At 44.5% G+C, this 23,748-nt stretch overlaps 2 protein-coding genes across 2 annotated transcripts; both read left to right on the forward strand.

Moving 5' to 3' along the window:
- Nucleotides 1-379: 379 nt before the first annotated feature.
- On the forward strand, nucleotides 380-1,300 carry LOC308149968 (protein phosphatase 1 regulatory subunit 3D-like; the record flags this gene model as incomplete). The annotated part of the gene is made up of 1 exon (XM_080522845.1): nucleotides 380-1,300. One exon carries the CDS (start codon nucleotides 380-382, stop codon nucleotides 1,298-1,300), a length of 921 nt encoding a protein of 306 aa, XP_080378971.1.
- Nucleotides 1,301-10,427: 9,127 nt separating this feature from the next.
- LOC308149969 (uncharacterized protein) lies at nucleotides 10,428-23,328 on the forward strand (the record flags this gene model as incomplete). Its single annotated transcript, XM_080522846.1, has 23 exons — nucleotides 10,428-10,526; nucleotides 10,690-10,714; nucleotides 10,833-10,918; nucleotides 11,110-11,204; nucleotides 11,348-11,382; nucleotides 11,494-11,636; nucleotides 11,839-11,891; nucleotides 12,002-12,047; nucleotides 12,355-12,459; nucleotides 12,602-12,662; nucleotides 12,917-13,065; nucleotides 13,343-13,417; nucleotides 15,985-16,036; nucleotides 16,554-16,693; nucleotides 17,381-17,447; nucleotides 17,590-17,641; nucleotides 17,816-17,886; nucleotides 18,205-18,587; nucleotides 18,817-18,935; nucleotides 20,824-20,875; nucleotides 21,007-21,163; nucleotides 22,820-22,884; nucleotides 23,206-23,328. The coding sequence occupies 23 exons, from the start codon at nucleotides 10,428-10,430 to the stop codon at nucleotides 23,326-23,328; spliced, it is 2,253 nt and encodes a 750-aa protein (XP_080378972.1).
- Between the last annotated feature and the right edge of the window lie 420 nt (nucleotides 23,329-23,748).

A 23,748-nucleotide genomic window follows, 5' to 3' on the forward strand; every position in this document is an offset into this window, starting at 1 on the left:
GCAACCATTTTAGGTGGTGTAGCCTACTGTAGATGTAAATATCATGCTTCGGAAGTTACGCCCACTCTTAATGAAAGTCGCACTGTAAAAAATGTCAAATACCTAAACATTCTGATAGAAAGGATCCTTTATTTTACAATGAAGACATTGCAGTTAGACACTATTTTATTGATGCACGACAGTACATGTAACCGCCATCCGTGATTCATTTCAGTTAGTTTCACCCAAACAAAAAGGATACAATTACTTTGAACACTGAGTAAAAAATAAATAATTGCACACTACTTTTTTTTGCATAAAATATACTTGAGTATACTCATCAATTTCTTTTTAATTACCCTTTTCTACAAGGTGTGCAGAACCTCAGCCATACCAGATCATGGATAGATCTATTGGACATTGGCAGGAGGGGAGTCCATCTAGGAAGACAGAGCTGCCATTCTCTAAAGCCACAAGCAACGTCCCCAGGTCACACCGTATGCTCAATCTGACTGAAATGCTCAGGCAAAAACCTGATACAGAGAGAAAGCCTGTTCGAATTCGCCCCCCGAGCCCAAGGGCCCCTCCACCCAATGAACTACAGTTCAACAAGGGTCTGTCCTGTGAGCCCATGCCCAAACCCATCATCAGAAGACGCTCACGTTCTCTACCCTCCACCTCAGAGCGGAAGAGGCACTCCCGTAGCGTTGGGGTACGTTTTGTGGACTCTCTGGGGCTGGACCTTGAGGATGTGAACATTTTCAAAACCGGAGAAGATCCATTTGTGCCACAACATGTTACCTTCAGGCTTTTGATGGGTGCAGAGTTGGCTGGGGGCAAGAACTTGGAGATCTCATTGCCATATTTTAGACCAGTGTTCCTTCAACAACCTGGTGATCAGCTTGATTTCCTTAATCGCCTGTGCCACCAGAGAGTGTGTCTGGAGAGAGTCTTGTGCTTTGAGCTGGGCATCATTGGAATAACCCAGGTCCTCAACATTGACTTTGAGAAAGATGTCAGCGTACACTACTCCTTTACAGATTGGAAGAGCTGCACGGTAACCAAGGCCTCTTGGGTCTCCACCATCGCCAAGGCCTGGGACGGAATAGAGGGTCAGCTCAGTTGTGATACGTTTCGCTTCCACCTTCCTGTTCCCCCATTCCTGAAACCAGGAGCTGTATTGGAGTTTGCAATCCGATACCAAACTTGTGGGACAGAGTACTGGGACAACAATGACTGGCAGAATTATAAATTGGTCTGCCATAACTACAAGCTGACCGTGCCTAAGGAGTGTGAGGACAGCATGGTGCACTTTATTTAAGATGATAAAGAAGGGAGCACTTCCTGACAAGTCATGAGAACCTGCAGCTAGCATTCTTCTGATAATACTGTGTTCGTTATAGCAGATATCTGGTTGAATACCACTTTATACTGAAGGAGCAACATTGGCATGTGTGACTATTAGTGCCATTCTTTAATATACTTAACAGAGCACATCTAATATTGATATTGAAGGGTATGTTTTTTAGTTTTTTTTAGAAAATGCAGTAGACACTTTGGGGAGAAGACTCCACTTTATGAACTGAATATCACACATTTCTCTGTGAAATTCCTGATAATTTCCAACTGAATAATGCACTTCTTTCCCTAGTATGTTTTCTACATTGTGGGTGTTTTATGTTTTTGTAACAGGCCTACCTAACTCGGCTCTTGATTAAATCAAACTTACTCAGCGAGAAACAGGAACAATTATCCACAACAGGGTGGGTGTGTGGAATACAAAATCCAGATCCATATTTCAAGTAAAAGGCCTTAGGCCTATGTAACGATGGTCAAACAGCCAAACGTCTTTCAATCAATTCTTTTATTTGACCTGCAGAGAAGACATATAGAACACAATTCTTCTCTGGTCTGCTTGTGAATCCATTAAGATGGCGGCCATGTTCTGGTACCACCGTAAGTACGGCAACAAGAGAAGGACAAAAGAACGCGCAGACCTGCAGTACACCCAAACTCCAAAGGGGGGCTCCAACAACAACCAGGGCTGCTCAAGCACGGCGAAACTCATCTACATTCACCACAACTAAACATACATTCCCAACTCTGTTACACCCACCTCCCCTGAATTTCGCCAACCTTGAGCAGCAACTATACATTTAAATACTACTTTTTACTTTTTACACTATTACATAGGGCCGCCAACTTGAAAAGTATCCTATAAGGATGAAGTGGAAAGAGAGGTAAACTATCTCTCCAACCAACTACTGGCGGTAGGATGCGTTCTACACCCCACAAGACCCTTTTTTCACTGTGTATTACTAGCCTTCAAGAGGCCACAACCTCTTATGAAACAATCAGAATAACGAACAAACCTATATGTCATAGGATGTCAGTGTGCACAGTGTATACATGCACTGAACTGAGCTTCGGCTTATCTAACTGTGGAAAGCCTGGAACACTGACCTACAAACAGCTCGAATGTTCGACTTAGTGTCTTGGATAATGTCTTGTCCTGACATAGTATAAATCAATCTGTCAACTGGTTTGATAAGGCGACCAAACTTGGACTTGACCTGTGTGACTGTACTAGGATGTTCACACTGTGTGACAGAAGCTAGAGTGTCAGTACGCTGTGTGTCACTAGCATCATCTGTCTGATTTGTGTTACCAGAAACATCAGTACAATCATCAGCGCTAACCACAAATCTAGAATCAGAGTTAATGGACTGATCTACCATTTGCAGCCATCTGCTCGGGGACCCTCTGAGGGGCAAACGAGACTGAAGACACTACATTGTTAGTAGCCTCTGTCCGTGAGTGGTCAGGGAATGGTAACTGGGTGACCCACTCTAGGGTTCTTCCCTTGGGATCCTTGGGCTCTGGAACAGTCAAGGGAACATCCCTCTCCCGAACAGCTCTTCCCCCATACTCCATGTCTTCAACCTCCCCTCCCTCACTCCCAGGACAGGAATCCACTCTCTCCGACTCGAACGCGGTTCCTCTACTCACTTCCCCAGGCAAGGAATCCTGTTCCACTTCCGACACGGACATGTCACTTGGCTCATTTGATGTATGAACAGCAGACAGGGATGAAACTGGGTCAGAGATCACACTCGTATCATACACCGGCAGAAAGTTCACCAACATCAATAGATTACGGTGGACTACCTTCTCTCGTCCAGTGACAGTGTCTTGTATCCTATATGTGTGAGTCTCAGAGTTCCTATCCACCACAGTGTATACAGTAGACTCCCAACGGTCAGCCACCTTTCTCTTTCCTCTCTCCCTCTTGTTCGCCAACAGCACACGGTCTCCGACATCAATGGTGGGCCCTTTCACTCGTCTGTTGTAGAGCTCTGTGTGACGGTGCTGTTCTTTTATGACATGTTCCTGGGCTATGACCATAGCTTCTCTCAGATCCTTCGTGAGAGACATCACATACTTGTCGTAGCTGACCACAGCTGGATCATTCAGGACTGTCCGGAAGAGTATATCGACAGGGAGACGAGGAGTACGCCCGAACATCAGATAGAAAGGTGCATAGCCAGTTGACTCATGCGCTGTGCTATTGTACATGAACGTCAGAGTTTGCAAACGCCTCGGCCAGTTGATTTTTGCCTCTAGTTCAAGCGCTCGGATCATGTTACCGAGAGTTCTATTGAAACGTTCCACACTACCGTTACCCATCGGGTGATACGGGGTTGTGTGCGACTTTCTGACACCGGAGACTCTGAGCAGCTCACTCACTAGTTGACTCTCGAAGCTAGCTCCCTGGTCGCTATGGATACGTTCTGGGAACCCAAAGACGCAGAAGAACTTGTCCCATAGAACTCTCGCCACCTGTTTGGCTGACTGATCTTTGCAGGGGAATGCCTGGGCCATTCTTGTAAAATGGTCAGTAACAACTAACACATCAACTGACTTGTTCCTTGAGTCCTCCGCTGACCAGAAATCAATGCAAACCAGCTGAAGTGGCCTGGTTGATGTGATACTCTGCAAAGGCGCCCTCGCAGCAGGTTCAACAGTCTTACTGACAATACACCGCTGGCAGTTACGGACGTAGTCTCTTACGTCTCTGTCGAGGTTGAGCCAGAAGAACCTCTGTCTGGCCAAGCCAAGACTCCTGAACTGACCTTGATGGCCGGCATGGTCATGAACACCTCTCAGAACTTCAACTTTCTTAGACTCAGGAACCACATACTGGCGGCGTTTTGACTTCACGACTTGATCCCTCGAGACTCTGTAGAGTATCCCATTGCTCACAACAAGTTTCTCCCAGTGCTTCAGGTACCTCATGACTGTGACTGATTCCTTACCTCTCTCTCTCCTGGAGGGTCTCCGATGTCTCTCCACATAGTACAAGACTCGAGAGAGAGTTCTGTCTCTGAGCTGTTCATCCCGGAGTTCCTTCTCACTGTAAGCAGGAAGTGAGTCCTGACCACCTGGGACTAACTGAGGCAAATGGTGCAAGACTGCTACAGCGCGCGTTCTTGCTCCGACCTCCCACAGATCGTCATATGACTGTAGAACAACAGACACTTCATCCATCTCCATAGACTGAGCGTGGACATGCAGAGGTGATGGGACACTTTGAGCGTAACTCTCTGCCTGGCGTGGAGTGTCACCACTATCATTGGACGACCGGAAGGCGTCCTGTACAGAAGCACTCGACACATCCTGGACTTCGGAGAGGAGATTCTTGTAGGGCTCTTCAAGTAATCTGTGACTGACTCTCTGCTTGACGAAAGGCACACGACTCAAGGCATCAGCGACAACATTCTGTGGGCCTGGCACGTACTTGATGTCGAAGTTATAGCTCGCTAACTTAGCCACCCATCGTTGCTCGCAGAAGTCCAGCTTGGGCTTCGTCATGATATGAGTCAATGGATTATTGTCCGTCCAAACAGTGAAATCATGCCCCTTCAACCAATGGCTGAACTTGTCACAGACACTCCACTTCAAGGCTAGGAATTCCAACCGATGGGCTGGGTAGTTTCTCTGAGACTGAGAGAGGGACTTGCTGGCGAATGCGATTGGCCTCACTCGGTCTTCACCCTCTTGGATCTGCGACAGGACAGCACCGATGCCATCAAGGGACGCGTCCGTTGACAGCATGAAGGGACGGCTGAAGTCAGGGTGAGCCAGGACAGCCGTCTCAACCAGCGCCGTTTTCAGCTTCTGGAAAGCCTGCTCCGTTTCGGGGGTCCAGTCAGTAACATTCAACTTCCTGCTTTGTGACCTTTGTTTGGACTGTTTCACCTTCCCTTTTCTCTTCTGGCCCGTCAACAGAGAGAAGAGAGGCTTTGCAATAGCGGAGAAGCTAGGCACAAAGTGCTGGTAATAATTGATCATCCCCAAGAAAGATCTGATTCGTTTCTGTGAGGGGGTTACACCGTCCGCTTCCATCAGGTCAGCACTTGTCATCTTTGCGATGCTCTCAACTTTGCTGGGATCAGTCAACACACCGTTGTCATTAATTATGTGGCCGAGGAATTTGACGGATTTCCGGAGAAAAAAACACTTCTTGGGGGCCAATTTCAGGTTATGACCACGCAGTCTACTGAACACCATCTCCAAGCGTTCCAGAGCTGTCCTCTCATCAGGGGCATACACCAATAAATCATCCAGATAAACCAGTAAGCTCAGATAGTTCTGGTCTCCGAAAATGCTAGTCATCATACGCATGAAGCTCCCAGGACTATTACAGAGGCCCTGCGGGAGGCGATTATACTCATACAAGCCCATAGGTGTTGTAAAGGCAGAGTACTTTCTGTCATCCTCGTGTAGTGGCATGTTATAAAACCCTGAGGTTAGATCCATAGTACTAAACAAGGAGTTACCTCCAAGTGCAGCTAAGCAGTCGGCCTGGTGAGGGAGAGGGTGAGCATCCTTCAGGGTCCTCTTGTTCAGCCAGCGAAAGTCTGTACAGATACGGAGATCTCCGTTCTTTTTCCATACAAGAACCAACGGAGATGCATATTCACTGGTTGACTTCCTGATTATATCTTTCTCCTCCATCTCACTCAGTACTTGGCGCAACTTCTGATACTGACTGGGGGGCACTCGTCTGAATGGGAGCCGGAATGGCCTGTGATCTGAGAGGTGAATGCGATGTATGAAGCCCTTTGCCTCTCCACAATCCAGGTGATGGCGTGAGAAGATGTCCTTGTAGCGCACAACCAGGTCAGCCATCTTGCTTCTACACTGTTCAGACACGTCACAGGAGTGTATGTCGAGCCCACTCAATCCCATGTACTTCAGTTCCTCATCAACAGTGCGGGCCGCATTTTCACTGGACGGGGTTACTTGACAGCAACTGAGTAGTGGGACCTCAGCAGGTCCGGTCTCATCCATGTCCTCGAGCGCAATGCAGGAGAAGACGTCGGCCAATTTGGCATTGCGTCTTACCAAGACGGGCCTGTCGGACGAGTTGATCAGCTTCAATGGAACCCATCCGTCTCCCCACAAAGGAGTAACAACTCTGGCCACCAGAACCCCTCTTGGAGCTGAGCGACACGATGTGGGCTCTGTCATCACAGCGCTACCAGGAGACACAATAGTGGACTTGGGTAGCTTGCCCCACATCAGGTACTCCCGACCAGGCTCAAGACACACGGCTGAGTTGCACCTGACTGTGCCTATCTTGTCAGGTATGACGTCACCTCGCCAACGGTTCAGACCAGCGAGCATCGAGAGAAACTGTTCCGATTCTGGATCGCCAGCAGGACAGGGCGTAGACACAGCCTTCCAGTAGCCATCACATTGCTTATACTGCCGGAGGATATATTTAATAACATTGGTGCCTAGTATCAACTCATCATGCTGGCCTTCAACTACCAGAGTGGGAACCATAATCCTACAGCCATACACCTCCATTTCCACGTTGAAAGCTGACTCAGGCTTGACACGGCGACCACCACAGCCAACAAGCACCACATTTGAACTGAACTGGTTATGCTCTGTAGCAACTCCAACCTCTCTAAGCTTTCCCTCTGCCGTCTTACTCATTGTACAAGCCATAGACCCACTGTCTAGCATAGCATTTAGAGTCACTGTATTACCAACTGTCACAGGTGTGTAGAAAAGGCTGTCACTACCACTAATTGTATGCGTATTCTGATAAACAATATCTTCAGAGTTATCACTTGAGCTTTTGAGAGCTATATACACTGTCTCAGCACTAGATTCGTCCTCACAATGGGAGTTTACTTGGCGACCTATACTTTCTCCCTCTGAATACAGGCCACCTAGTTTCCCTGAGGCTGAGGTGCTCGGGACGACCTGGTGGAACACTCAACTTTTGTGTGACCTGGGGCTAAACAGACAAAGCACAGCCTCTCTGACATGCAGTGTGAGATGGTAGTGTGTCTACTGTCATCACAGACTCGGCAGGCCTTCTCACGGTCGCCACCCTGGTATCTTCCGCCACGAGGAGCACTGTCACGCTGCTGCACTTTCCCCATCATCTGCTCCAGCCTCTCCATAATGCGAGCAAGAATCCTGTCTTCAGATTGCTGAGTGTTCTGGGCCACAGCAGTCGCGGAGGAGGGGCACGGAAGCTGGCCTAAAGCATGGTCCTGGGAAGGAATGAGGGTAGAAGGCGGACACTGTGTGTGGTACACTGGACTATGGGCAGGAGCAGGGGGGTACTGGGTGGAACACTGCTCAGACACAGACTGAATCGAAGGCTCTGGATGAGACTGCACAGTGTGGAGGGCGGTGGCATGGCTCTTCAATGGCACAGAACTACCGGTCCTGCCAGAGGCTCTCAGCTCTCTCTGATAATTATCAATCTTCAACTGTATGTCTCGTGAGCTCCACTCCTCAATAGCCTTGCATTCCAGAATACGGGATAGTCCAGAGTCCGGGCAATGCCTGACAAACATCCGTGCTACCTCTTCACCCATGTTCTCCATCCTCCTACCTTGTCTGCGAAGGCCCTCATCAGCTACATCAGCTGCTTTGTTGATCCTCAACCAGTAGTCTACAGGGTTCTCATTGGGTCTGGGTAGAGTGGCATAGAAATCTGACAACGGGAGGCATGATGACACATCACTGAAGTACTTGAGAAGGATATCATAAATGAGATCAGGGTTCTGCTTCACATCAAGTGTCTGATCGCTACGCAAACCAACCCTCACGACATCCTTTGCCTTACCCATCAGCCTTGCCAGTATCTCCTCAGCCTGTTCATGCATTGGACATTTCTGCTTTCTCAGATAAGCTTTAGACATGTCAATCCAGTCCTGGACTGAACACTTATCAGAACTATCACCTCGGAACATTGGTGGTTCCCTGTCTGATTTTACATTCACAGTAACGCGCGGAACCTCCTGTCTAACAACATTAGGATCAGTTACAGGATCTGGAGGCGATGTGCAGTTGAGGTGTGCACTGCTCATACTACTTGAGTGAACTACACCAGCTGAAATTAACTTGGTTACAATGGACTCGCCAATCTGAGCACCTAGCTGACCCATCATGTCTGAAAGGTGATGAAGAGCTTCAGTGTCATTAACACTGGGTGTGGATGTGGGAGGAGCCTCCCCTGTAAACTGTCCGACAGCAGCACAACCTGGGTCCTGACCTGACCCTGTGCCTCTACCACTGTCAGTAAACAACTGGGAACACCCCACCTCCCTACTATTCAACCCACCGATGACAGCACTGTCTGCTCTGCTCTGACATGCCCCCCATGCACCCCTCCCCATAGGCAACACTGGACTGGCAAAAATCTCATCATTAAAACCTGGCCTCTGAGCCATAGTGGTACAGACTTGCGTTGTGTAATATTACTGAATGAAAAAAAATAAAAATAATAATAATGTTTAAAAAAAATATAAAGTTACAGCAGTACATAAAAACCAAAACAATCAAAGCACTTTTTAAACTGATGTAATCACAGACCTCAGACTGAATGACCATTTACTATAATACTCGATACTATTCAAGTTAACCATTTATTGTAGAACGGTAAGTAACAACGTGGTCCTCTGGTCACTTGCTAGCTTAATCTGGGACCCCAGCTATTCAACAGGTAACTCAAGCCCAATACATCTGGTGGTCCCCTACTGGCGTGGGGTGGTACTACAGGTAGTCTAAGGATATCACAATACCTGTATGCATAATTCACGTTTGTTCTTGTTCTTTTAAATTAAAGCACATTGATCATATTCCAACCAATTGTATTGAAATATTGTAATACGTTATTAGTTCACGATTTAATTAATGGAGTATTAATACTTCACGTGTAAAATGTTTCCATAACAACAAATCATGGAACGCAAGCGACCTAAAAACGCGCGCACACTCACTGGCCAGAAGATGTCGCGCGCCCTCCGCGCCTTCCTGACTGAGGAGAAACGGACAGCTATTTGACAATACACCGAAATAACATAACGTGTCTATTTGGACGATAATGTAATGTTTGCGCTAGTCAAAAGTTGTATGATACGTCTATTACTAGCCAAGTGAACTTTGAAGTCGATGTTAAATGGAGAAGAAGTTTGTTTCAAATGATCTGAATCAGCTAGCTGCTAGCTAACCTTAGCCTGCTAACACAGACGTCTCTTGTGTGTCGTTGTATCGCGTTTCATGTCTCCTCAGTTGGTAATAGGATGCTAACGCCAAGTATGTAGCTAGCACACTTTTACAGGAAGATATACATGTTTCCTTGTTGGTTCTTTGCAGACTTACTAGCATTTTTTCGATTTTCCTGAGAGGAAAGTAGTTTTTTTTTTTTTTTTTTTTTTTGCAGATGAATGATGGCGTCGCATCAGAGTCAGGATCAACAGGTGAGAACAGATTGTTCCATCTCTATGCTTACCACCACAACTGATGATAGCTACAGCAATGTGTTACTAGATACATTCAGTATATGCCTACAGTTACCATGTAGCTAATCATGTAAACATTATGGCCTCAGTTTAGCTATAGGCATAAACAGGTAAATCTATGGTTTATACCCTGTTTTTAGTTGGAGAAGCTAGTTGATGCAGCACTGAACAACCGCGATTTCCCAGCATTGAAGGACTTCGTAGAAGATGACATCAATCAGGGGAGAACTTGGAGATGTTCAAAACAGTTCCCCACCAAGTTGGACAAACTCATTCAAAGGGTTGGTATTGTCCCTGTACACTTGATCCAGTCGTCGTGTGGTACTGTAAGCTACACTATGTTGTGGGAAATTAACGTTTCCTGTCATGTTTAGGAATTAGATCGCAGGAATGTCAAGCATGCTTGTTTGGGATTCAGCATCCTTCACAAATACGGGAAGAACCTTATCCTAGCTGGAGCTCAAGGCCTGTCAGCGATGGTATCTCAGGGTCTTGTCAAAAAGATAAGTATTTTCATCTAAGTAATGACACCATGGCAACCGTGTATCATACAATATGATATTATCTTTGTTTGAGTCATGATTGACTGAGTCTTGTTCTGTCTGTGTGCACATGGTTCAGTGGTTTGAGAAAGCAAGGCTATTGTGGATCAAGCCAAGCACACATGAGACTTTACTGAACCTTGCAGAGGACTTCTTTGATTCCTTAATGGTGAGTAACTTGTTGACATTTTAAATGTAGTCAGTGACATACAGTACAGTCAACATTTGTGCATGTGGATCTGCATCTGTAACTATGATGACTTGGAAATAAAAGTTACACGACACTGCTTGCTTGCTCCTTTTATCTCTAAACTGTGTTTTTCCTCTAATAGGTCGTTCATGAAACAAGCAAAGAAGGTATGTGTGCATTTAGTTGAAAGGTTATTGTTAACTAACCTGTGTCTTATTACAAAGTATGCTTGAGGTTATGGTTTAATTCTGAACTGTTTCCGATGTATGAATGTACCTTACATAGGAACATATCAAGTCACTGAATCCCTACTGCATCCCATTGGTGAGCTGGCTGCAGACCCACAAGTCCCCATTATGATCCAGAAAGAGGTTAGGGACAGTTCTGTGAACAATGATTTCCCTAACACAATTAACAATAAACATAATTAATGTTATGTAATACATTTTTGCATTATTGAGGTAATTGGACATTCCTGCACTGTAATTCTCTTAGCTGAATTCGAATGAGGCGGCATTACAGTAGCTCACTGTATTCTATTTTGAATCCATGTTCCTCATAGGCTATTCGGAACTTCAATGTAATTCTGCGCAAGATCCCTGTGGAACTCAAGAAAGAAAAGAAGATCTTGTCGTCTCAGGAAACCTCTGATGTTATGTATGTGATGCATACCCTCATCATGCCTCGTTCAATTCTGTGTAGATTTTTATATACACAAAGTTACTGGGTGAATGTTCTCCCCAGAAAGTAGTATTCAGTATTCATTTCAGTAATGCTTGTGTGTCTGGTCTTTTCCATAGGAATAAGCTTGCTGGTCGAATTCTGGAGGGTGGTGGTATGCGGTCTGATTTTGGAACCATAAGTGACATGTCTTATAAGTCATAACTTATACCTGCTTAAGGCACATCTTAATCTTCATCTCTATTTCTCTCTCTTTCTTGTGTAGATTACGACCTGCAGATTGCCCTTATGGAAGCTCTGTGCAGGATGACCACTCGAACTCAGAGGAAGGAGCTGGCTGACCACTGGTTCACTATGGAGTTTGTGGCTAGTGCCTTTACCAAGATTCAAGAGTCTGAGTTTCAGACGGTAAACCCTCACCATTGTAGCCACCCATTTCAGTCTATAACTCTCCAGTAAATGATGTATGTTTTGATGCTCCATGGGGCTTCTCCATAAGCTTAAACATTTCCCATTTAACACTTAAACTTGTTTAATTAGTATTTAAAAATCAGTGTGTCATAACAGTCATTTGAATATTTCTTTATACACAACCTTTCTATGTTTACAGGACTGCCGAAAATTTCTGAACCTGGTGAATGGGATGCAGGGAGATGGTAGGAGGTACACAGACAGATTGTTTTTTGATTCCATGTCGCTCTGCAAGACACTTTCTTTAATGTGCTCCAGTGCAGTGAAATCCAACATATCATAGTTGTTTTCTCTGCCCCCAGAGTGTTATCCTATCCTTGTCTGGAGGTGTTTCTGGACAAAAATGAGGTGAGTGTCCCCTCATATCAAATCAAGACATCACCCCTCTGGTGAATGTGAAGGAGTTCAGTCTGTGGTTTAAGAAGTGTAAAAGTACAGGTTTAGAATGCAAGATTTATGTATTGGGTGTTACTTCAGTGTTCAAGTTGAACATTTTGGAATTGCCATCATTGTAATGTACTGGGAAACGGTAGTGTATGACAATATATTGAAAAGCTCACGCTCTTTTAGAAAATATAGCTCAGAGAAAACATTGTGAGTTAAGCCTGCTCTTTTGGGGAATGTCAAATGTCGGTTGAAAGTACTTTCCCCACAGTTGCTGATGCCCTCTGATGAGAAACTGGAGGAGTTCTGGATCGACTTCAACCTGGGAAGCCAGAGCATCTCCTTCTATTGCTCCCTCGCAGATGAAGACACACTGGTACACAGCTAAAACCACCATGACAGAATTCATGAATCAGTAAAATTAGATTTAGTGTGACTAAATTGAACTGGGAGGGCTGAAAACATTGTCATACATTTTTTTAACAGTATTTGCATTCGGTGATGTTTCTGTTTTCCAGGAGGGTTATTGGGACACGGTCTGCATCCCAGAGAACGAAGTGCACAGTTATACCGTCACAGGTATACAGACACAGCCTCCTCTGAGACACACACATACTCACACACTTTGTCTTTCACCTCACAAGCTTTAGCAAGCCCTCTCAGAAGATATGCTTTGTGTCTTTTCAAGTTGAATGTGGGAGTATGGGGAAGTTATTTGCATAAGAAAGTGTCTAATGACATTTCCCAAACTAATCTTATTTTTTGTGTGTGTGTGTGTGTGTGTGTGTGTGTGTGTGTGTGTGTGTGCGTGCGTCCATGCTTTCCCTCTCCAGAGGAGGGCTCGAGGAGGGTCCTGAGGCTGAAGCTGTCTGAGCCTCTGTATGTGAGCGGAGTGGAGGGTTCCAACCTCACCATCCACTTCAGCTCCTCCCTGGACATCCTGCGGGCCACCAGGAACATCTATGGACACATCAAGAACAAGGTAGGTGGTTGTTCACACACACCACTCTAGTTGGTCCAGGTTGATGCATCTCATACAAAGAAACCTTAGAATATAAGACTACTACCTATTACTGACATGAATGATAGTAATCATTCATGTCAGTAAAAGGGGTAGCTTAATATAACGTATTCAGTTTTTTTGTGCATATTGTATCCTTTCATGTACTGTAGGTATACAATGTTGCACTGTGCCACCCACCCTACATTGTTAAGTGGTAACCCTCCTCGGACACTCAACCTTCTTGTCTCCCCATCAGCCATTTGTGGTCAAGAGTGGAACCTCTGTAGTGAAGACCATAGTAAAGATCATTATGGATGAAAGCAGCTCCCAGGTAAGCAATGACCTCCTCTCCAGAATCTTAATGACCTCCCTCAACAGCCACTGTCAACCCTCAGAGAAGCAGAGACGTAATACCTACAGCTGAATGACCGTTAACAGGCCTTAACACGAGAAGCCCCGGGAAAAACTGTCTTTCAACATAAGGTGTGCTAAAAACAGACATTTAGGAAAAGTCAGTAAAGGAGGAGGGCATAGCTTTCTGCAAAGTTATTTCATTATAGTTAATATAGTTCATTATAGTTAAACACATAACAGAAGTCACTTTTTCTCTGATCCCGATATCAATTATATGAGTATTCAAGAAATACAGCACTGTATTTGTTGCGTGATTGTATGACTGTCTTGGAAGTGTTTCTTAGTGTGACTGACAGACTATCCCAACAGACTGTTGTTCCTGAGAGTCAGGTGTCATCTGTAGTTGATGTGGAGAGACAGAGGAACAGCGCTCCCTGTCTGATACCCCACCATCCTGCACCCCAACAGGTAAATGACCACTCTGGCACTTATGGATAATTTAATTCTAATTTTAAGAAAAAAACATAACACCCTAAATTGTGTTTTAGTAATTGAATATGTTTTGTGACTCTATAATGATCTAGGGCCAATCCCAATTCACCCCTACGGCTTCGTTTTCACCCCTATGGCTTCGTTTTGCGCGTTCACGTTTAGGGGTAGGGCTATCCCAATTCATATTTCATCGAGCCATGGCTTAATTTCGAGGGCTAACAATGACTTCGGTTCGAGCGATTCCAGGACCAGACTAGCTTTGAAGCCATAGGGGTACGCTACCCCTTGATTCCAGGATGCATTGCGAATCATCTACAGAAATTGTATGTAGCTCTATTCAATGCGGAAATGTCATTTTACTTTCTCTGTAATTACTTATTAATAAAGATTTGAAAAATTATGATAACCATCTTATTTTCTTAGTTTAATGTCATTACAATGCTTGAAAAATTATGTTAACCATCTTATTTTCTTAGTTTAATGTCATTACAATTAGTGTTGTTCCGATACCGATACTAGTATCGGCATGGCCACCGATACGCACAAAAATGCTGGTATCGGTATCGGCGAGTACTAACAAAAAACAAATTCCGATTTTTTTTTTTTTTTTTTTCTTTTTTTAAGTACTAAAGTTATTTTGTTTGTAAATGTTCACTTGCTGTTGCACTACTACTACGACTGTTTTATATCTTAAATGGATATTGCACTGATTGGCATCTGTGAGAGCCACATTTCAGGTTTTATAAGGGGTTGATTTTCTTGTCACCATACCAGGTAGACAATAAAAAAAAGTTCTATAGTATTCACTCTCTGTTGGTATTTTTTCCTGTTTTACAAAGGTTTTGAGCAGTGCCAGACTAAGTGTTAGCAATAATTTTACATCGAGGTGAGTATGCGGCTCAAAAAACATGTTTTTTTGTTTTGTTTTTTCAAACGCCGTGGTATCGGATCGGTACTCGGTATCGGCAAGTACTGCACGGTCAGGTATCGGTATCGGTATCGGGATCAAAAAATGGTATCGGAACAACACTAATTACAATGCTTGTTATTTATAACAAGCATAACAAAAAAATTCGCTTTTATGTCGGTGCTGTGTCTAACGTGACAGTAACGCAACGCTGCATGACAGTCGAGCATTTCAGAGATGTACAATAATAAATCAATTATTACCTGTGGCGTTTTACAGCGGATGATGGTACACATATGTAAAGTTATCTATCAAACGTTAGGCTGACTTGTACATGATGCGCATTTTGACCTATTTCCATGAAGCGGCACCCGCAATCTAATCCGAGCAGTTGTTATTATGTAATATTATTAATGGTTTGTATCATTCATTTAAATGCATTATAGACCTTTTCTTTATAACAAGCACCACAACAACAAAACATAAACATAAAACATTGGTAACGTGAATTTTGGATAACGCTTTATGACTACTGATGGACTCGTGTGTATGTGGTGGCTGAGGATTGAGTCACGGGTATCTTTGGAGGAACATCGTGCGCTGACAGATCTGGTTAATACTCTGTGTTTTGGTTGGAGTCATTCATTGTCATTATTGCGATGTCCACAAAAAAGACATTGTTGACGGAAGAGACTAAAAAAGGAACGTCTAAACACTACAGTGTGTTGATAACAAACGAAAAAAGATGCTTATAGCACACGCAACAGAAATAAACACAGCTGAAGAAGGCATTGTGAGATGTGTGATTTCGCCGGCAACATATTAACGCGTCATCCGTACCGCGTCTATTTAAACCACTGCTGATGACGTATCCGTCGTGAAGGGCTGTCCCAATTCATAGGGGTAGATTTCAACCCCTATGGCTTGTGGCTCTGTTCGAAGGCCTTGGCTCGAAATCGAGTCACACTCGAAAACGAGCCATAGGGGTAGAAAAGGGAATCGGGATTGGGCCCTAATTTAATATCATCTTAGAAAAACATAATTTTGACTATGGATATCATTGTAGATGTTATTGTTGTTGCTATCTGGTTGTATTATATCAGAGTAAGGTCTTATAATTCTTTTCACACACTGTGTCTGTCCAGATGGTGACTCCAGCGAAGAGGAAGGTGTCTGAGTCCAGGTTCATCATTAGCAGTGGGAGAGGGAGGGGGGCTGGCGCCAGCCCTGTTACTGTAGTCATGCCAGCATGTAGGTGGCCCTGCATCTGCCTGACAGGCTTGACATACATAAATGGCAGAAAAAAAGAGAGCCACACTCTTATGCTCCGATGTTTTATTATTCATTTGGTAAATCAACGTTTTGGCAGAAAGCTGCCTTCTTCAGGCTTGACACTTTTAATTTGACAGAGTACTTTTCTTGTCCAATCGACCAGAGTAACACCACCTTTTCAGTTACTTCTCCTCGTTAACGTTTTTGACTCCTTCTACTCACAATGCATTCCGTCTTAAAGAATTTCCTTCTCCCAATCATGTGCCCAGGCTTTAATGATAGGTGTGTGTGGTTTTTGCAATTATGGGCCTCTTGGCCAGGTCGTCATTGTAATGAGAATTGGTTCTCTATTGACTTACCAGGTTAAGACTAATAAATAAATGTTAGATTGATAAAAAAAAATATATTGTGTTGTGGGTTCCCCTCCCCTCAGCCACTCCAGGCGGCAGGACCACGGTGAAGCCAGCTCTGAAGCTGGTCAGCTCGTGTGAGAGGCAGCCCAGCCTGGGGGAGTTGAGAGCGGCCAAAACCTCCAGTGCTGCTGCCTCTGTTGGTGCACTGGCCTACAACAGGAGGGAACAGGTAGGGCATTCTGTACCACTCTATGGGCCAGATTCTAACTCGAGAGTGTTCGTGTTTAGAACATGCATTGATTTTATGGAATGTTCGTGTTTAGAACATGCATTGATTTTATGGAATGTTTTTGCAGTCATGGACCTGTTTAAAAACACTCATAACCAAGCCCCCACACTCCCCATCCCCCACCAGTTTACAATTTCAGTTGCATATGAAATTGAATAGTTGAGCTCAAGCTAGACTATTTTCTTTGTAGTATTTCATAGTATTTTTCTCTCAGGTGGATGCAGTCGTAGCACCTCCGACACAGAGCAAAAGCAATAAGAAGGACACCAGCAGAGAAATGGCAGAGAAATACCGCAGGGTTGGTCTGTTCTTTACCTTCCCTCCCCAGGAGTCTCTGCTAATACAAGCACCAGAGGAGATACCAGTCATAGCAGTAGATTATCATTTGTAGATTTAACAGTAGAACTAGTAGTTTCAAGTTTCAAAGTTGTACTGGGATTCAGGGAGTTTATGACAGTACAATTAAATCCTTACTCACAAGCTCTTCTCTAATAAAACGCATAAAACACAAGTCAAGTAGGAGGGGAGTAGTAGTCTTCCAGCAGTAGTAGTCTAATGTCTAGATGTAGAAGCAGTAGTAGTAGACATGTTGTTTAGCAGTTGTTAAAGTCTGTATTTGTTTTGCAGAACATACCACTAGACAAGGTGGTGGAGATGATTCAGACTGACCAGGAGGAAGAGGAGGAGCCTCTTGGTACAGCTATTCTAATCTATACTCTCTGTTCTAAATGTATTTATTACTGATCACTTGGTCATCATGACATCAATTCTCCTAATTGAATAAATTATTGTGTGAATGTAATGTGTTCCTAATTTGTCCTTGCTCTCTCAAAAAGACCATAGTTTTGTGCCTGACTCTCAGCCTCCCATGAAAACAGAGAGAAATATGTAAGTGCGCTATTGAAGCATTTTACATCTCACGGTCAGGCAAATGTTCTTATTGTGGTACTTTAATAGTAGAGCTCATGTATCAACAGTAGTATGGAACTGAAATCACTGATTTGGTTTGTGTACGTGTATACTTGTGTGCGCGCATACACACAACATATTTTCTTACTATAGCTGCAAGCTGTCGGTGGCTGAGAAGCTGCTGCTGGAACAGAGAAGTTTCCACAGGGCTCTGCCCAGACCAGGTAAACACTCCACGTGCTTCCCCTTCCATTTATACCCAAGAATAGCACACTTATACAGTTCTAAACATTCTGAGGTTACTTAGAGTTACCCATTTCAAACAAGGACAAGTTATTGTCATAAAAGCCGTACACATAAATAATAGTCAGATGTCAGGGGGGTACTGCTCACACTATTCACACAGAACTTCTAAAACGACAATTGCTGTTATTAAATCCCCAATGCAGAGGTGTTAACTACACGTTTCTCCCATCAGAGCCTATGTTAACTACACGTTTCTCCCATCAGAGCCGTTGTTAACTACACGTTTCTCCCATCAGAGCCTATGCTGGTAGTGCAGCAGCAGGATCGTCCATCTTCTGCCCAGAGGGGCTCAGCTCCAGGCTCAGGTTCAGTCAGCCACAGGCAGCTCCATGCCCAAATCACTCAGCGACTGGAGGAGGTCGTCAGGGAGCGGGAACTGGGCACTGGACCTCAGACCCAGGGCAGAGTAGGGCCTGTTGAGAGAGGAGGGCCCCGGGAGCGACGTGGGGCCCAGAGCAGAGGGCCTGAGGAGCAAGGTGGGCCTGCAGGGAGTAAAGCCCAAAAATGTCAGGATCCAGAGCTTAGCTTAGTCAAGTCCACTCCAGCCAAAGGACTGCAGGAGAGGGCAAAACCCAACCCCAAGGTCAAAACCACTGGGGGAAACTCAGGTAAAAACCAGGTGAGGACCATTCTTTTTAGGAGAAGGAGATTACATTTCACTTGAAGTTATTTTTTATTTCTTGATAGGGTTAGGGTTAGGGTTAGTTACTAACCCTAAGTCTGAGGATGTTTCCAATGCTGTCTGTATGCTTAATGCTGATTTCCACAGTGCTGTCTCCACCAACACTGCTACTCGCATGTAACAGTCTCTTAGCTTCACCATGTTGTCTCACTGTTATGGCACGCAGAGAAATGCAGAGGTGACAGGCACCATGATGAAGAGGATCGCCAGCCATTACGAGACCACCACCACTAAAGCCACAGCAGAGTTCATCCCTCCGTGCTGGCCTCCTCCACCCACCAACAGGTACAGAGCACACATGGGAATTCAATCAATTGCAGATAGTGTTTTTCCAGGATAACTTTTCAGGTATAAAAATAAAAAATGTAGACTATTTGGGGATAAGTGTGTAAGTGTTTTTTTCTTCTTCTTTTTTTAAAGGGAATTCATTGCCAACTGTCAGTATTAATATGTTGCCAGACAGCAGCTCATAGATACAGTATATATTAATGTGTTTTGTAATTTTCTTGTTTTGTGGTAGATCTGTTTTTGAGAAGAGCTGGTTGCCGCCTGCCAAGGTGAGTATTCATAGATTGGATGGTTATATTTGGAAAACATAATTATGTGGTCATTTCCATTGTTGGGAATAATATTCATTTAGATGCTGCTAATGATTATGTTTTGCCCTCACATTCATTTACATGCTGTTTTCTGATGTTTCTGTCTCTATTATTAAAGGAGACGTCTAAAACACCTGCATTTATGAAATCTTACACTACCTCCAAGTGGACCTCTGCACAGCAACAAGGGTATTGTCTATTTTCTTAAAACAATTTTTTTGAAAAGTAATATTATAAACAGTATATTGTACAGAGCACAGACATTCCTTCTTACAATATTGATTTCATCCATGTTTCTGTTTTTGAACAGAGAGGACGTCTTTGCATTCACAGTGGACACACCGATGAGTACTGGGGTAAATAAGCCTTGACCATGTTTCACCACTACAGTACTTGATGAGGTCTCTTTTCAACAAGTATATAATATAGGTCTGTGGAGTCCCCAAAACATGTCTTTGAAGTTTTTTGCAAACACTCAAATTTTAACCTAAAGGCATTCTAGCATGCCTCTATACTTCTCTGTTTCAGTCCTGTTCTCGATGGGCTGTAGTAGCTGGGCAGTGCGTGGGGAGCAGCTGCTCATTTGCATTTAAAGCTACAGACACAAGTCTGTACACAAGTCTGTACACAAGTCTGTACACAAGTCTGTTCACAAGTCTGTAGCTTTAAATGCAAATGAGCAGCTGCTCCCCATGCCCCACTCCAGAACTGGTTGTGGCTTTCCGGCCTTGCCTCCTTGATACCATGGTTACGGTTAATTTATTCAATCAATTATTGAGGATGGAACTCCTCAATACACTGAACACACTGATGGAACTCCTCAATACACTCCTCATTACACAGAACATTTTACTTCAAGTGTAACTTATGTTGTGAGTTACCAAAAGCTTGTAAATACAGAATGGTCGTATTAGCCTGTGCTTCACTTTACACACACTGCCCAGCTACTACAGCTTATTATTATTATCTGAGCAAGTTAGCTGCTGGGGGCTAATCAAAGTAACACAACGTTGCCAAGCAAAGGAATTCCTGCAGTTTGACCATTTATTTTTCACACGTGTGTCGTTAAACTAATACCTTAAACGTTATTGTGGATCCTGCAGCCGTGGGCGGAGATACTCAGATGGGGGGCGGTATAATTCTAATGAGATCCCACTTTACATAGGATCGGAATAGAATCGGAATGGCTTGTTGAATTGCATGTTTTCTGAAATAGGCAGCCCACAAAAAACTGACTGGGTTGTTTTATTTCACAGTTTGTGTGTTAGTAGGCCCATCAGAGACCCACATGTATGTGCACAAGCAGAGGAAAAGTATGGGACCTTTAATAATGTCATTCACATCATGTACAGTACTCTACCTGTAAAGAATGATTTATTTTCCCTTCTTCCTTAAGGGGAAGAGGAGAAAGTCTGCTGAAACTTCTGCCATAGACAGCAGGTAGGACAGGACTAATGCAGTATGTGATTATGGTACATTTGTAAGATTACCTGTGTTGGTCACAGTGCTCCTCGATGTTACAGAAAGAATCCCTGAAATGAAATGAATGTGTGATTTAGTGTTTTTTTCTCTAGTGCCGTTCGAGAGTCCTGGGCTACCAAGAAAAGCCCAGCTGTGAAGCCCAAGGTGTGTGTGCGCACGCAAGCATGTTTGTGTATGTGGTTTTCATCTCAGTGTTTATTAACAGTCTGTTACTGTAGGTTTTAATCTGCGTCTGTGTGTGGTGTGTGCGTGTGTCTGCCTCTCATCGGTTCCAGCGCCAGGTGAAGAAGCATCTGTTCAGTGACACAGACACTGACACCATGACAGAGGTCAGCTGGCTGAGAGAGTCCAGCAGGAAGCCCAAACCCAAAGTGACTGACTACAGCAGACAGCCTCCCGCCAAGCCAAGACTCCCCGCCCCAGACACCACATGTATGCTAACTCCACGTCAGTGGCGGATACAGAAGTGGCTGATGGGTAGGCCTGGAAAAATCTGGGTGGGCCTGAGTGAAACTCATCACCGCACGTTTTAGACCTATGTATGAGCAGCCAGATGGATGGAACACAACCGGGCTCGCGATCATAGGCGCCGATTTATGTTTCTGCCCGTGGGTGCTCGAAACATTTGGGTACGACCAACACGCATGCACACACGCAAAATATTCGCAGGGACTGGAGGAGATCACTATGCAGACCATGAAACGAACGGAAAATAAATAAAGTACCTGTCTACCCAATGCAACGGACAGCCAAACAAGTTATTATAATACACACACGCAAGGCATTCAAGCGCACGCGATTCAATGAATTAACCAATAACCATCAACTATGGAGGACCAAGTCTGACAGAATTAACAATAAATATATAGGTACATAAATGAATGTATGAACAAATAAATGAACGAATACACACTAGGATCCTCTGTGATATTCCTTGAGCAGACAATTCCGCAGTTTCCACAAAGCCTACTGCTCGTTCTTTAATTACCCCTCCATGAATGAATCGAATACAGACAGCAACTAGCTCGCGCTTGGATAGATCTTTATACTCATCCGCAAGTATGGCATAATATGTGGATTGCTCATGCAGTTCAGACTTTATCTTTCGAATTAGCAGTGAGGCTGCAGCCTCAAGCAGCTCATCCTGAATGTGATGGCTTAGGAGCGTGGCATTTCGAGGCAGTTCCTTCAGTCTATTTTCAATTTCTGGATCATATTTTGACATGAACTTGAATAGCTCCAAGAAATTACCTTTATTGAGCGCCTCTTCCGTTTCTCTGTGACCTCTAAGTGGAATTTCCAACTTGGCACACAACATAGCAATGTCTAACACAACTTTAACGTGTTGCCGGTTTCGCTCTATGAATGAAACGGCATCACCGTGCATTTGATTTAACACTGTCCCACGGCTTTGGGGTCCATGGTTTTGCCCATCCAACTTGGTGAGGGCAACAGCATGCGGCTTGCTAGACTCGTGTTTGTCACAGGCCTGCCGGAGACGTTTCCAATTTTTGTATCCATCTCTTATAAAAGTGAACTCCGTGTGCGCCTCTGGGAAATGTCGACACACTTTACAAAAAATAGCGTCTCTTTCATTACTATATTCCATCCACTTGAACTTCTCGTACCAATTTCTACTGAAGGAGCGCGATTTCCCATCTATTATAGTGGTAGTAGGGAATGTTACCAGCTTTGGTTGAGTGGCTGGTTCCTCCATGGCTGACAGATCCGACGGTGTAGTCCTACCAGTTCTTCACAAGCCGGTGGCAATGACGGTCGCAAGACAAAACTATTCACATTACAGTTAGTTAGTGAAAATTAAACTTTAAAAATATTTTATTATTAAAAAATATGTATTTTTATGAATCTGACTGGGTGGGCCAGCTGTCAATCTGGGTGGGCCTAGGCCCACCCAGGCCCACCCATAGATCCGCGCCTGCTCCACGTCCTCAGTGTGTAGTGTCTTAATGCCCTCATAACCCTGATATAGGAATGACACAAGGCCTGTAATAACATCAGGAGACAGCTTTTGAGTGTGTAAAACATGTATTCTGAGAAGTTTTTTTCTGACTCTGTGTCGTACCTTAGATACGTCCCCAGACATACCCCCTCCGTCACCCCAACCAGTGAAGGAGAAAGCCAAGCCAAAGAAGGTGAGACCGTCGAGATACTGTTCTAGTCTCTAGGGGTGAAACTGGGGACGAGGAGAAAGGGAAAGGGAAAGGGATGATCAGCTGATAGTGGTGTTTAATATTGTAGTACTGATCATCATTTTGAGGTCTCACCGTCAATGTAACATCTAGGTCTCAAACTCAGACCAAGTACATGTAAATGTGGTTAATTAATTTATTCATCCACAAGGGGTAACTGCAAAATGCAATCAGGGCAACAGACAACAGGACAGATTGTACACAAAATGAATTGAACCTTGTGACTATGTACATTTTCTTATATCTGTATTGTGAACTGTATAGGGGACCAAAATAAACATTCTCAAAAAGAAAGAGAAGTCTGGACCGGCTGCAGGCACACGCAGAGCAGCCAGGAGGCCCCAGAGAGCTGCAGCCTCCACCGCCAAGAACTACAGGGAGCCTTAGTGGTGCGGCGGTGGACGAGGACAGGGAGACCACACCAGCGAGTCAGAGAGGGTGTAGTAGAGGAGGAACTAGGAGGCGAGAGAGAACACCATCACTTACGGGCCTTCGCAGGGTGACGCTCCGTCTGCCTATTCTAAACAGTGGGGCCTCTTGGAACCGATCCATCACCCCTCTCTGGGCTCCATGCAGTCTCCTGGACATCAAGGACGCGTCTGCGATCCCAGAGGACTCGTCTTACCGAGCCCGCTCCTGCACTCAAGTCAGCCCCCGGGCCACTTTGCACAAAGAAAGGCGGCCTGCTAATTCCATATCCCTGGAGGTATTCTGTTAATTCCATATTATGCGTTTATAACCTGGGAAAGTGGGTCTGTCTGTCTGGGGCGGCCGGTAGATTACTCATGTCTGTCCATCTGTCCACGT

This window comes from Nansenia antarctica (genome assembly GCF_963989245.1).
Source record: "Nansenia antarctica genome assembly, chromosome: 2".
NCBI classification, from domain to species: domain Eukaryota; kingdom Metazoa; phylum Chordata; class Actinopteri; order Argentiniformes; family Microstomatidae; genus Nansenia; species Nansenia antarctica.